Source organism: Lutra lutra, chromosome 1, assembly GCF_902655055.1.
Source record: "Lutra lutra chromosome 1, mLutLut1.2, whole genome shotgun sequence".
NCBI lineage: Eukaryota > Metazoa > Chordata > Mammalia > Carnivora > Mustelidae > Lutra > Lutra lutra.
This window is the reverse complement of record NC_062278.1, coordinates 206,892,339-206,905,914: the sequence shown is the minus strand read 5'-3', so window position 1 is coordinate 206,905,914 and position 13,576 is coordinate 206,892,339. Positions and strand designations below refer to the sequence as shown.

The window sequence follows — 13,576 nt, the reverse complement described above, 5'->3', positions numbered from 1 at the left end:
AATAACAATGCCCAGTATTCACGAGGGCTCAGGAACAGTGCCTGTTTCCGTCAGCCAGATTGGGGAAAACCCAAGACTCACAGAGCACTGGGTATCATGTTCAGAAAGGTCTTGTCTCAGGAGGGGCACTTGGGTGGCTCAGTCCATTAAGCGTCTGCCTTAAGCTCAGGTCATGATCCCAGAGTCCTAGGATCAAGTCTCACCAAGTCCAGCTTCTGGCTCCCTTCACCCTCTGCCCATCCCCCTTGCTCATGCTCTCTCTCTCTCTCTCTAATAAATAAATAAAATCTAAAGGAAGGAAGGTCGGTCTTCTCTCAGCAACAGGAAATATCAGTTCCTAGACTTAGAAGTGTTCCAGTCCTAAAGCTCTTTAAAGCAAGCCCTGAGAATATCCATTTCTAAGTAATTTCGCTGCATCCCAAATAAAGCTTGAGAAAATTTCTAGTAAAATATCAAACATCTAGGTACAAGTCACAGTGTCTGGTATCCAATCAAAGAATACCCAGCACTCAAGGAGCATGAAGATACAATGCATAATGAGAATAATCAGTCAATCCAAAGCAACCCAGAACTGACACAGGTGTTAAAAATCACTGGGAGGTGGGGCGCCTGGGTGGCTCAGTGGGTTAAAGCCTCTGCCTTCGGCTCAGGTCATGGTGTCAGGGTCCTGGAATCGAGCCCCGCATAGGCTCTCTGCTCAGCGGGGAACCTGCTTCCTCCTCTCTCTCTGACTGTCACTCTGACTACTTGTAATCTCTGTCTATCAAATAAATAAATAAAATCTTTTAAAAAAATCACTGGCAGGATTATTTTAACTGTTAGTTATAAATAGAGACTCAAAACTTAAGTGGAGATATTGAAGCTGTAAAAAGACACAAATCAAACAGCTAGATATAAAAACTACCATGTGTGAGATAAACAAAAGACAATGACTGATAGGATTAACACTGTGTTAAACATGATGGAAAGAAGAGACAGATGAACTTAAAGACATGACAATTTTAAAAAAAAATTGCCAGAATGAAACACAGAGAAGAGAGAGTATGAAAACATAGAACACAGTGGGCTCACGGCACTTCCACAAGGGAGAGGTGTGGTGTGGGAGAAACAAAAATATTTAAAGAAATAGTGGCCTGGGGCGCCTGGGTGACTCAGTGGGTTAAAGCCTTTGCCTTCGGCTCGGGTCATGATCCCCGGGTCCTGGGATAGAGCCCCGAGTCAGGCTCTCTGCTCAGCAGGGAGCCCGCTTCCTCCTCTCTCTCTGCCTGCCTCTCTGCCTACTTGTGATCTCTATCTGTCAAATAAATAAATAAATAAATCTTAAAAAAAAAAAAAAAAGAAAGAAAGAAAAGAAATAATGGCCAAACACTTTTCCAAATTTAATAAAAACGAAGGCCTCGGAGATCCTGGCAGCTCAATGAACGCGAAACAAATGAAACTGGACCAAGCACAACCTCAGGAAATGGCTTCAAACCAATGACAATGTGAAGGGAAGGGTGACAGTAGATGCCTCATCAGAAACAAGGTGAGAGTCGATCTCAGCTGAGGTCGACAGGACGACGCCATGCCTTCTAGCTTCAGCTCCCATAGGGTTACCCATGTCCTGCTCCCCGTCTATCGTGTGCTGTATTGTTCCATTTTTGTGCACTTTTTTTTTTTTGCTGCTGCTGATTTTGCTGTTTAAAACGATCCCCAAGCATATTTCTTAGGGGCTGTCTCGGGTCGCTAAGGACTCCGGGCTGTGATGTGCGTCGCAGAGAAAAGACATGTTAGGTGAGCTTCACGCAGGCACGAATGACCCTTCTGTGGGCCCTGAGTTCAAGGATAGTGAATCAACAGAGTGTGTTAAATGAGGTGTCTTTAGCCAGAAACCAACAGAAAATAAAGTCACTATGACTCCCTGATGACAAAGTGTGCGGCGAGACTCCTGTGAATCTCCTTTCTGCATTTCCCTGAGGACCGGGTGTTAGGTATTTGCTAGTTCAGTGCTCGTGGCTACTTAATAGAACATAAAAACCAAAAAAAGGATAGAAAGAAAAAGAAAGCCACGTTATTTTAGCAATGGGTTTGGGGTGGTTGGTTAGGCCTAGCAGCAATAGGGAACTGAAACCCTTATTGAAACTCTTGTCCCATGTTGGTCTGGCCAAGTGTCTCCGATGGGGTTCCCCGGAAGCAGGAACGGTAGCTGAGGGTCTGTGTGGAGGAGGGCTCTTGGGAGACACGCGGGGAAGGGAGCAAGGGAGGCAGAACTGGGCAATGGGCAAAGCTGAGCTACAGTGCATTTGCAACTGAGTCTCAACTGATCCTCCAAGCAGCCCCGACAAGTTGGCCCCAAGTGAGGCAAGAAGGCCAAGCACCTGCCCTGGGCTGCACCTGTACAGAGCTGGGATCCTGAGTGTGTCCGTTCCCACGGCCAAGTGCAGCTTTTGTGAGGGCTGAAGCTGAGGCGGTATTTTCTGGAGCTGGGAGAATGACGTAATTTCTCTGCAAGAGAGGTGGGGAGGGGTGGCAACACCACCTGTCCCCCAGGGCTACCACTTCTGGTTGGCTCTTGAGTCCTTCTGACATGATCCTGGCCATTTGGATGACTTCCTTGCTATCTGGTTCAACATGTCATTTCCGTCTCCTCGGAAGACGTCTCCTCCTCCTGCCCCACCCCTGGACGTTTTGCAGACCGTTTTCCCAAGAGGCACTGATTTCTTTGGGATCCCCCATGGTCTTGTATTTCAAGACCGTGATCTGGGCCCTAGGAATGGTCATTACTAGATGTAGCTTTCTTCTTATGACCAGAAACCCCCAGCGCTATTTGTTTTGTTTCTTTTTAAAGTCTAATATTTTCAGGAGAACTCATTGCTTGCCCCTCAACCTCCTTCTTTGCCCATGTCATCTATGTCTTTCAGAGGCTCTGCCCAGCCACCAAGCCCCTGACCCGAGTAAGGATCATTCTACTGACGGGATCTCCCCTCCTGCCTGCAGTCCCCATCTTCTTCATGTCCGCAGCCCAGTGCCTGTTCACAAAAGGTATTCCAGGAATATTGGTCGGGAAGACAAAAAGTGGCTGCCACTTACTTGGCAGGTGGCGCCCTGCTCTCGGGGAGGCTCTGCCTAGCTTTTCAGACAGCCAGAGGCAGATCCTCAGGAACTAAGCCACGGGACTAAATTCCTGTCTCCATCCCCAGCAAGAACCACAGTCTAATATCAGCATGCCATAGGGCATCCCATCTGGACCATAAATTTCCAGAGCTGTAGTTCCTAACAGCCGCAGCTGTGACTCGGGCTAGCCCGTTGTGGATTCCCTCTTTGCCTTTACTGCCTTTACTGCCTTTACTGGGGTTTGCAAAGCAGAGTGTCCCACTCGGTCCTCCCTCAGACAGCAGGTGGGACGATCGCAGACTGCCCACTGAGGTCCTGGATAACTGGGAGCTTTAGCACTAAGCATTTGGAAGGAGGGGTGGGCAAGAGAGGCTGGGGGAGAATCAGCAGCCAGTACCAGGTGACTGTGGGACGCAAGACCTGGTGATTGGGAAAAAGAAACTGTACACACACACACACACACACACACACACACACATATGAGCCAGGCCCTCCCACCTACCTTTTCCTTGTGGGGAGCTCTTGGGCTCAGGGGTCCTGACACCCAGCCCATAGTGTCTCCTCAAGTCATGTCCATCACAGGGCAGCAAGGGGAGGCGCGAGGCTGTGTGAGTGGGCCACACCCCCGTCTCTGTCCTCTTGCCCCTGCCACCCCGCTCCTGACTGCAGAGGCTGCCACACTCAACTACAATACTTCCATCCACAGAGATGTTGGTAGCTCTAACAGGAGGACAGGCAGAAGGACCCACTGGCTAAGGCCATCCATCAGATCTCTATCAAGGTAGACAAGTGCCCCACCTCTGACTCTAGAATTCTAGAGTTTACTGGATGCCAGGAAGTGCGTTCTAAGCAACATACTTCTCTACAGAGTATGTCATAGGCAAGCCCACAACTTTCAGGAGACCAGAACTTAGAGTGAACAGGAACACACTCCAAACATTTATTCAGTTGACATCAAAGATCTCCACACTCCTTAATGCCTCCACATGGCTTGGGCTGAGCCTGGATGGGGCCACTAGGAACTGAGGAAGGGGGGCCCACCTCGGGATTGCTCCAGGATGTGGCAGGATCCGCACTGGATGCTAGGGAAACATCTCCCAGCCCCAGACGCTCCAGTCCCATGTGGAAACCCCAGGCCTCACACCTCAGCAGGGACATGGAGACACCCCCTCCCTCTCTCTTTCTCTACACAATCAACAAGCTGACTACTTCAACACAGGGTCAGATGACAGCCTGAGACCACACCCAGGTCCCACGCTGTCTCACTGCTCATGAGGGGTCTTCTCTTGCAGAGGCTCTCCAAGATGACAAGGAAGCCCCGCGCTCCCCCTGGCAGGTCGGCTGGCTCTCAGCCTGGGGGATGTCTGACCCCTCCTTCAGGTGGGCAGGGCACAGCCAAGGTCGTGTGTGTGGCCTTGACAGGTGACTGGGGCATCAGACTGGGATGCTTTCGGGGCTCCAGCTTTGCTGCCAGTTCCTACTGTGTGGTCTCTACAGGGTCAGGGGATGCCAACCAGAACTGGAGGAAAGGGCATCTGAGCAGGAGTGGGAGGTCGGAGGAGAGGCCCAGTATGAGATGCAGAAATAGGAGGGAGTGGGCCGGGGTGATCACGGGGCCACCAGGATGCCCAGGGGCAGCACCAGGCACAGAAGTGGAGGAAGCCTGCTGAGTCCCAAGAGCAAGCCTGACTCAAGCGATCAATGACCCAGTCCTTGTAGAAACCTAACTTCTGTATAAATTCCGGGAAACATTTTTGCGACCGCAGCCAATGCCCCAGCTCACAATCCCCACCTGGACCCATGTCTTATTAAGTTCACAGACCAGGGGCCCCCCAGAGTCTCCCTGGAGAAAGAGAAAGAAACAAACACAGGAACGGAAGAGAATCAACATCAGAACTGGCTGGTGGGGAGATGGGCACGTGAGGGCCTTCCCCGGGACTCCCTCCCCCAGGCATCCACCAGCCCTAGGTTCCTGGGAATATCAGATTTGAGGGTTGAAAACTTTAGCAAACAAAATTCATATACGTATGCAAAAAATCATGTACCCCAAAAATGGAATATAACCAAAGAAAACGTCTGTTGAGCTAATCATAATGAACAAAGTCTTTAACTGAGCACACTGCCTGTCACACAGAAGGGGTACAAAACATGTGATTTGCATTTTTGGTAAATTTCTGCCTGAATCTCCCCTCCTCTCCCAACCCCCTCTAAGCAGGCCAGCCAGCTGAGCCTTCGGCATTTTTCCCCCTTGAAACCCCCTGATGTGAATTAAGGGTGAATGAAGGGGCCAGTGGATCCCACAGGCCCCAAAGCCTGCAAATGAGGAAATTGTGAGGGGACAACAAAGTGGCAAGACAGCCAAGGGCCCATGAACTGACCTGGCAGGCATCCTTTCCTTGGGTACTGTAACCACAGACCATCCCTTCCTTGACTAGGTCGCTGCTAGTTTCCATCTCTGTTTGGAGCATCGTGTTACATTTCTCATAACGGACAATGTTTAGCTCAGCCTCCCGTAGCCATTTCACAACTCCTCCGGGTTGATCTGTGGAAATAATTTAGGAGCAGATAGATCTGCCTAATGGAACAGAACAGGAGCCCCCGGCACCCTCTCTTGGTCTCGATGCAGTGTGTCCACCTAGAGACACCCCATTAGGGAAGTGAATATGGTCCCCATTTGACACAGGAAGCAATGAGGCCCGAAGCTGATGTCAGGGAGAGGAGGAGGTAGGACTCAAAACCAAGGCAGGCGAAGGAAGAACAGATCAGGACAGGAAGAGGTGAGGCCTTACCAGCCCTGAGAAATCAAAACCAACTCTCTGTCCCTCTGAGTATCTTTAGGAATCATGACAGTTGTCCTGTCCATCGCAAAGTGGCTTTATTTTTGAGCAGGATCATAAATTCTTGGACAAGAAGTGTCCCAAAGGTACCAAATCCAACCTCTCCCCAGGGATGGAAAGCCCAACAGCCTCGCCAAGAGGAGTTCTCTGGGCTCTTTTCACTCACAGGAAGGGGAGGACTTCCCCATCCACCAAGGGGAGGACTTCCAGTTGGACAGCTCCCGTGGGCAGAGAGAGCAACACCAGCACCCCCTGCGCTAAAATCCACCCTAGAGAGAACCCGTTTTGCTCATCACCCCGAAACCCCAGGTCCTGAAATTCTAATCAAATGTAGGACCAACAAATGACTCCCAGCCGGCATCTTCTCCCCCGCTCCTCCCTCACCCACTTGCTAAAATGGCCTCCCTGCCTCCCCCTTGAGCTTGCAGGCCAAACCGCTGGGCACAAGGCAGCCCCTTGCCTGGCCCGAGCTTCACGTCTTGCTTCAGTCTTACCTGCTTCGTTGAGCTTCCCCCATCCAGTCACCCAGCACTCAGTACCACCTTGTACCATGAACGCCTTTTTGGGGAGGCACACAGGCTGCACGTGGGAGGAAAAATTCACAGGGAACTCAAGCAGAGCAAGGGCAATGTCATTCTCAATTAATCCGATAGGATTGTAATCTTGATGAATCACGATGTCTTGGACGGGGATCTCGATGGCCATTCTGGAGGTATGCTCATCCATGAAGATGTCTCCCAGCTTTGCTGTGTACTCCATGTGGCTGCAGAAAGATCCTAGGGCTCTACCCTCCCCTTCCTCATCTTCTGGGCCTTCCCAGCCTGGGCCTCTCTCCACCAACCACTGCCCTCCCCCCACCACCACAGCCCATCCCAGGACCCCTGGTCAGTCTACCCAGTGGTGCTCCAACTCTGGTTCCCTGGTGAGGAGCATCCGTGTTAGAGAGGCAGGTGCTCAGATCCCACTCTGGTCTGTACCAGAGACGGGCTGTTGAGGACCAGCAATCTGTGTTTTCACAAACTCTGCCGGTTTATCCATGCTTGGAAGTTTAAGCCCACCAATCTAGCCATATTGGTTTACTGCACTCCCCACTTCTTAAATAGACCCCCTTGCCCACACACTGGCTTGAAGCTAATCAGCACAAGCTTTGAACCCAGTTTGGGGTCTTAATCTTTCAGGCTACCAAGGGCCCTACCGTCGCCTCCCATCGACCGCAGCCTGAAGGGCAGGATCTATGACCCTTCTTCTTCAGATGAGGGAAAGGAAGCTCAGGGAAGGGGACAGGACTGGCTCCAGGTCACAGAGCCCCAGACACTCACCCAAATATGCAGTGGGCGGCGGTCAGCACCCACCGACTGGCAATGAGGGAGCCTCCACACATGTGTCTGTCATTGATCTGCAGGCTCACCTGCCAAGGCCACTTCCCCTCTGCCGCAGGAAATCCGCCCACTATCCTCATGGACCTCCGGCCGCATCCTGCGCAGGTCCGTGAAGGGAGGGGACCGAAAGTAAAGCCACTAACCGCACCACCCACAGAGCCGAGATAATGCTCAGAAGTCTAGAACCCTCAAAGCAAGGCCATGTCCCCTCAGAGCCCCCACCCCACCCCCAAAGCAGCTCTGTGTCCCCTAAGGCTCCTCGGAGAAAGGCCACGTGTCCCCATCCGAGCTCAAGCGCAGGGTTGGGGCCACTCCGACCCCACCCCCACTCCACCGGGAAAAGCCATCTCCCCAGAGCAGGGTCCCGTCCCCCTCGGCCCCCTCGGTCCCCTCGGCCCCCTCGGCCCCGGCCAGTTCTCCGCGGCCCAGAAACATCACCTGCAGGAAAACAGTGGCTTCGCGGTGGCCACAGCCCTGTACGAGCCAGAGGCACCTGGGGTGACCGCCACCACTTGGGAGGATGCGGCAGCCTCTTGGGGCCCCGGGGTCGCAGACTGTCCCTCAGCCCTCCACACGCTCGCGCCGGGAACCTCGTGGCCGCCCCCCGAGGACGACGGGGAGGTGGGCGCCGAGGAGGGTGGGGGCGACGCGGACCCGCTCTGCGCCCCACCGAGCCAGGGCTGGAGGAGCAGCAGCCAGAGCAGGAGGCCCGGGGAGCCGCCGCCGGGGGACGCCATGGACCCGCCACGCCGCGCCTCTCGCCGCGCCCCCTCGCGGCGGCCCGCGGCCCTGCACTCGCGCCGGCGGGAAACCGGGTCCCGCCGCGCCCCCTGGGGGGCCTGACGGTCGGGGAGGCTTTCCGTCCCCGCGCCCCACCGCCCCCCTCCTCCCGCCCGCTCGCCGCAGTGATTGGGCCTGCTTCGCGGACTTCGGACCGCTGCCCCGGGGGGCACCGACCGCTGCCTTGGAGACGACACTGCCCCTCCGCGGGGACAGAGCCCAGAGCCAAGGGCAAACGCAAACCACAGTGAGATCTCAGGACGGCGGGAACAGACTGGCGAGGAGAAACAATCGCGACAACACCCCGGACTGACGCGGGTGCAGCGGTCCTGCATCACCCAGACGCTGTGGTGGGAAAGTAAAATACTACAGCTTCTCCAGCAGACAGACTGGCAGTTTCTTATAAAACAAAATATGCCATTACGGTACGACTCAGTCATTGCGTTCCTGGACACTGACCCCAGAGAAGTAAATCTATACACACACACACACACACACACACACACACACACACACACACACACCTGTACGAATGATTTTAGTAGCTTTGTTCTGAATAGCCAACATCTGGAAACACCCTTATAGTAGACAGAACACTGCCATCCCAAAGATGTCCGTATTCTAAGCCCTGGAACCTGTGAATATGTTACTTTACATGGCAAAAGGAACGTAAATAAATGAAAACTCTTTTTTTTCTAATATTTTATTTATTTATTTGACAGACAGAAATCACAAGCAGACAGAGAGGCAGGCAGGGGGCGGGGGGAAGCAGGCTCCCCGCTGAGCAGAGAGCCCAATGCGGGGCTTGATCCCAGGACTCTGGGATCATGACCTGAGCCGAAGGCAGAGGCTTTAACCCACTGAGCAACCCAGGCGCCCTCATGTTTTCTTTTAAATCCTTGAGCAAATTTAGAATACTAATACCAGGTGTTTTATTAACTTTTTAAGATTTTATTTATTTATTTTTAGAGAGAGTACGAGAATGGGAATGCGTGACCCGGAGGCAGGGTAGAGGGAGAGGGAGAGAATCTCAAACAGACTTCATGCTGAGCTCATAGCCCACCCCAGGGGCTCCATCCCTGGACCCTGAGCTTATGACCTGAGCAGAAACCAAGAGTTGGATGCTTAACCGAGTGAACCATCCAGGCACCCCAGTAACAGGTGTTTTAAAGTTCTTGTCTACTATTTCTGTATTTGTTTCTATTGATGGGTTTACCTCTTTGTTATAGGTCTAGTAATTTTTAATGAATGCTGAACACTATTAATGTTACATTGTTGACTATTTTTGTATGTTCTTTAAGGAGTGTGGAAATTTGGCAGGGAGGTAAATTACTTGCAGTTCAGCGTGGTCCATTTGAAGTTTTGTTGTTGTTGTTGTTGTTTTTAATGTTCAGTCAGCCAACATATTACATCATTAGTTTTTGTTGTAGTGTTCAACGATTCATTAGTTGAGCATAACACCCAATGCGCATCACAAGACATGCCCTCCTTAATACCCATCACCCGGAGTTGGTTTTTAAGCTTTGTTAGGATGAGTCTAGAATAGCCTTTATTCTTGGACTACCTTACCTTAATACTAAGGTGTGAGCCTTGTGATGTCTCTACTGATTGCCTGAGTATTAGGTGAGGTCCTTCCTCTCTGGATGGATGAAACTTGAATCTCCCAGCACTGTGTGAGCTCTCTGAGCCGTTCATCCTGTACTCCCCACCGCCCACCCCCACCTGTCCCTTGCCAGTTGTTCTTTGCCTTGCCTCTTGGAAATGTAACCTATGTGTGCGTGGATTAGTATTCAGCCAAAGACTGAAGAGGGTGTTCTGCAAAATTCTGGAGTTGTTTCTCTGCGTGTCTCCATCCTATACAGCAGGAATCGGCAAACTTGCCCTATAAAAGACAGTAAATATTTTAAGCGTTGCAGGCCACATGTGGACTCTGTCATATATGCGTTTTAAAAAGCAACTCTTGGGGAGCCTGGGTGGCTCAGTCAGTTAAGCATCTGCTTTCAGCTCAGGTCATACTCCCAGGATCCTGGGATAGAGTCCCGCCATCAGGCTCCCTGCTCAGCAGGGAATCTGCTTCTCCCTCTTCCTCTGCCTCTCCCTCTGCCTGCTGCTCTGCTTGCCTGTGCTCTCTCTCCCTTTCACTCTGTCAAATAAATAACTAAAATATTTTTTTAAATAAAAATAAAAAACAACTCATTAAAACTGTGTAAATCATTTGGGGCGCCTGGGTGGCTCAGTGGGTTGAAGTCTCTGCCTTGAGCTCAGGTCATGATCTCAGGGTCCTGGGATTGAGCGGCGCATCGGGCTCTCTGCTCAGCAGGGAGCCTGCTTCCCTTCCTCTCTCTCTGCCTGCCTCTCTGATTACTTGTGATTTCTGTCTGTCAAATAAATAAATAAAATCTTTTTTTTAATTAAAAAAAATTTTTTTAAAACTGTGTAAATCATTCTTAGTCCTATACAAAAACAGCCTGTGTCTGGAATTAGCCCACAAACCATAGCACGCTAAGCCCTACTCTACAGGATTCTGACCTGGAAACTCCAGATGCCTGGCCCTCCTGAGCCCCAGTTTGTCTCCTTAACTTAGTGTTATCATTGTGTTCTGTTTGGGTTTCCCTGTTTCATGTGAAAATTGCCTCTGCTTAGGAAGCCAGGATGACTGTAGTGTTCAACTCACTTGTTGCCCTTCTCCCTAGGGTCCTCGTCCTACATTGTCATACAATGCCAACTCTTAACAACTCTAGTTTTCCAAAAAAGCAGAACAACCAGTTTTCCATATAAACAATCGGTGGATTTTCACTTTTGATTAAGAGTAACTCCACATCATTGTATATCTTTTGAATTACCTGTGTCACCTGCAAGAGTTATGACCTTGGATGTCAACGATTCATGTGTAAATGTATTTGTCAATAATTCGTGTGTAAATGTATTTTTAACTCATAATGCCAGTTTTCAAATTAATTTTACCAAACCACACTCCCACCATCAGTAGATGAGTCTTTCTATTAATCTCCACTCGTCCCAACAGTTATTGCCACAGTTCTGTTTTTCCCCACATGGTGGGCATAAAATTATATCTTGCTATGGCTCTAATTTGCATTTCCCTGGAGTATACGTTCATATCTTTCCTGGCCATTTGTGCTGTCTTTTTATAAAATGTTTGTAACATCTGCCCAATTTTATATTTGGATTGCTTTTGAAATACTTCTTATTGAGGTTGTTTTTTTTTTTAATGCATGCTAATCCTTTGTTGGTAAATGCAATGCTCCAAATATCATTTCACAATCATAAACTTGTCTTTTCACTTTATTATATCTTTTTCTTTATCACTTATGCTTTTTGTGTCTGCTTTTAAGAAGCTTTCCCTAGGGTCGCCTAGGTGGCTCAGTCAGTTGAGCATCTGCCTTCTGCTCAGGTCATGATCCCAGGGTCCCAGGGTCTAGCCCCACATTGGGCTCCCCACTCAGTGGTGAGTCTGCTTCTAGCTCTGACCCTCCCCCCTCTCTTGTTCTCTCTCTCTCAAATAAATAAAATCTTTTTTTAAAAAGCCTTCCCTATTCTGAGGTCTTAAAGATATTGTCCTGTATTTTCTTCTAGAAGCTTTAAAGTTTTGTTTTTTATGTTTTGTCTTTTAGCCAAGTATTTTTTTGTTTATAGTGAGAAAGGAATTGTTTTATTTATTTCCCATTTAACCTTTTATCTCAGCATCATGTACTGAACGGCCCATTATTTTTTTAATTAAAGTATAATTAACATATTCTTAACTACTAGAGATTTTGGGTAGCAGTACATGACAGGATGCATTCTCCCATCTCAACTTCTTCTTTAGGGTTTTGGCTCTTTTTGGTACTCCATATAAACTTTAGGATAAGTTTGACAATTTTATTTTTAAACTGCTGAAAGTTCTATTCAAATATGCATTGAATCTAAAGAGCATTTAGGGGAGACCTGACATCTGCCTGGTATTGAGCCTCCTTACTCATGAATTTGGTGCATCTCTATTTAGGTCTTCCTTCACGTCCTTCAATAAAATTTCATAAATTTTCCCACAAAGTCACACACATCTTTCAGAAACACAATTTTATATTATTCTCCTAGTCAACAATCTTATCAAACTGTTTTATCAGTTTTGATAATTCATAGATTCTTTGGGAGTTTCTATATTGAAAAAAGAAAACTTACAAATTAGAAGTTACTATTTGACACAGTCATGCTTTTAAATATTTGTTATTACTTGTTTCTTTACTCACTGTATTCATTAGGATACAGGCTAAGGTGCGGTAACAGAGATGTCCCAATATGCAGTGGTTAAAAAACAAAAAGTTTCTTTTTCTCTTACTTCACAGTCTAAACGTAGGCAGCCAAGTCCAGTTCTGCCACGCTTCACCCAGGCACACCTCTCAACCTCCAAAATGGCATCCCCATCTTTCTCCTCTTCCAATTTAGAAAGGGGAAAGAGCCAAAAACTATACTCGTGTCCCTTTGAAGGACATCCCCCCAACAGCACATACTTCTACTTACCTCTCATGGAACGTAACTTAAATCCATGGTCACCCTAAGCTTCAGGGGAAGCTGAGAACGGCAGTTTTTAGGTGCATAGGCACCCAGATCTCCTGGGATCCACTCTACCTGTCTGGTGTACCTACCTGCCAACTGCTCTGGGCATTTGGCCGAGGAATTCACACCTGCATCCTTCTTAGAAGGCTTCCCCTAGAGCACATGGAGCCACAGGACAGAAGGTGATGAGGAGTTGCATTCCTTCCTCCCAGCCCTCCAGTCAGCCTACAGCCAAAGACAGAGTGGGGCAGGGCACGAAAGCCCAGCTCCCTTGCCTTAAGTCTGGATAAATTCTAGAACATAGATGCCAGGATCTTGCTCAGCCTAGACTTCACCTGTAATCACATTCTTAGTAAATTTCTTGCCCTTTCCTATCCTGCTTCCCTCACATCCCTATAGGTTTTTCCTGAAAATAACTTTTTTTTAAAGATTTTATTTATTAATTTGACAGAGATCACAAGTAGGCAGAGAGACAGGCAGAGAGAGAGGGGGAAGCAAGCTCCCTGCTGAGCAGAGAGCCTGACTCGGGGCTCGATCCCAGGACCCTGAGATCATGACCTGAGCCGAAGGCAGAGGCTTTAACCCACTGAGCCACCCAGGTGCCCCAAAAATAACTCTCTTAATAAGTTGCTTGAACATGAATGCCTGCCCCCAAAATTTGCTCATAGCCCAGTAGATGCTGGAGCTGGCTTGTCCCAGCTCATGAAAGCGGACTCGTAATTTTCGGGAATTTTATGAGCTGGCTGTTAAACACAGTCATTATTAAAATTTAAATTATAAAATCTACAATTAAAGAAGTTACACTAAAAACAGAGGTAATAAATACTCCAAATTCATTACATCCTAGTTATTTTCCTGAATTTTCTAACTACCTGTGCTTTTGAGGTTAGGGCTACTATAGCTGTATTGTAGAACTTCTATCTAATGGTATAC

General features: G+C 49.0%; 1 protein-coding gene across 1 annotated transcript; it reads right to left on the bottom strand.

Annotated features, from left to right (window-relative positions):
• Positions 1 to 4,701: 4,701 nt before the first annotated feature.
• Positions 4,702 to 8,064, bottom strand: LOC125081113 (serine protease 44-like). Its single transcript, XM_047695595.1, is given in 8 exon segments — positions 4,702 to 4,751; positions 4,754 to 4,817; positions 4,819 to 4,839; positions 4,841 to 4,936; positions 5,472 to 5,635; positions 6,425 to 6,693; positions 7,250 to 7,411; positions 7,754 to 8,064. Coding segments are annotated over 8 exon segments (1,119 nt in total). The 5' UTR covers positions 8,047 to 8,064.
• Positions 8,065 to 13,576: the final 5,512 nt, after the last annotated feature.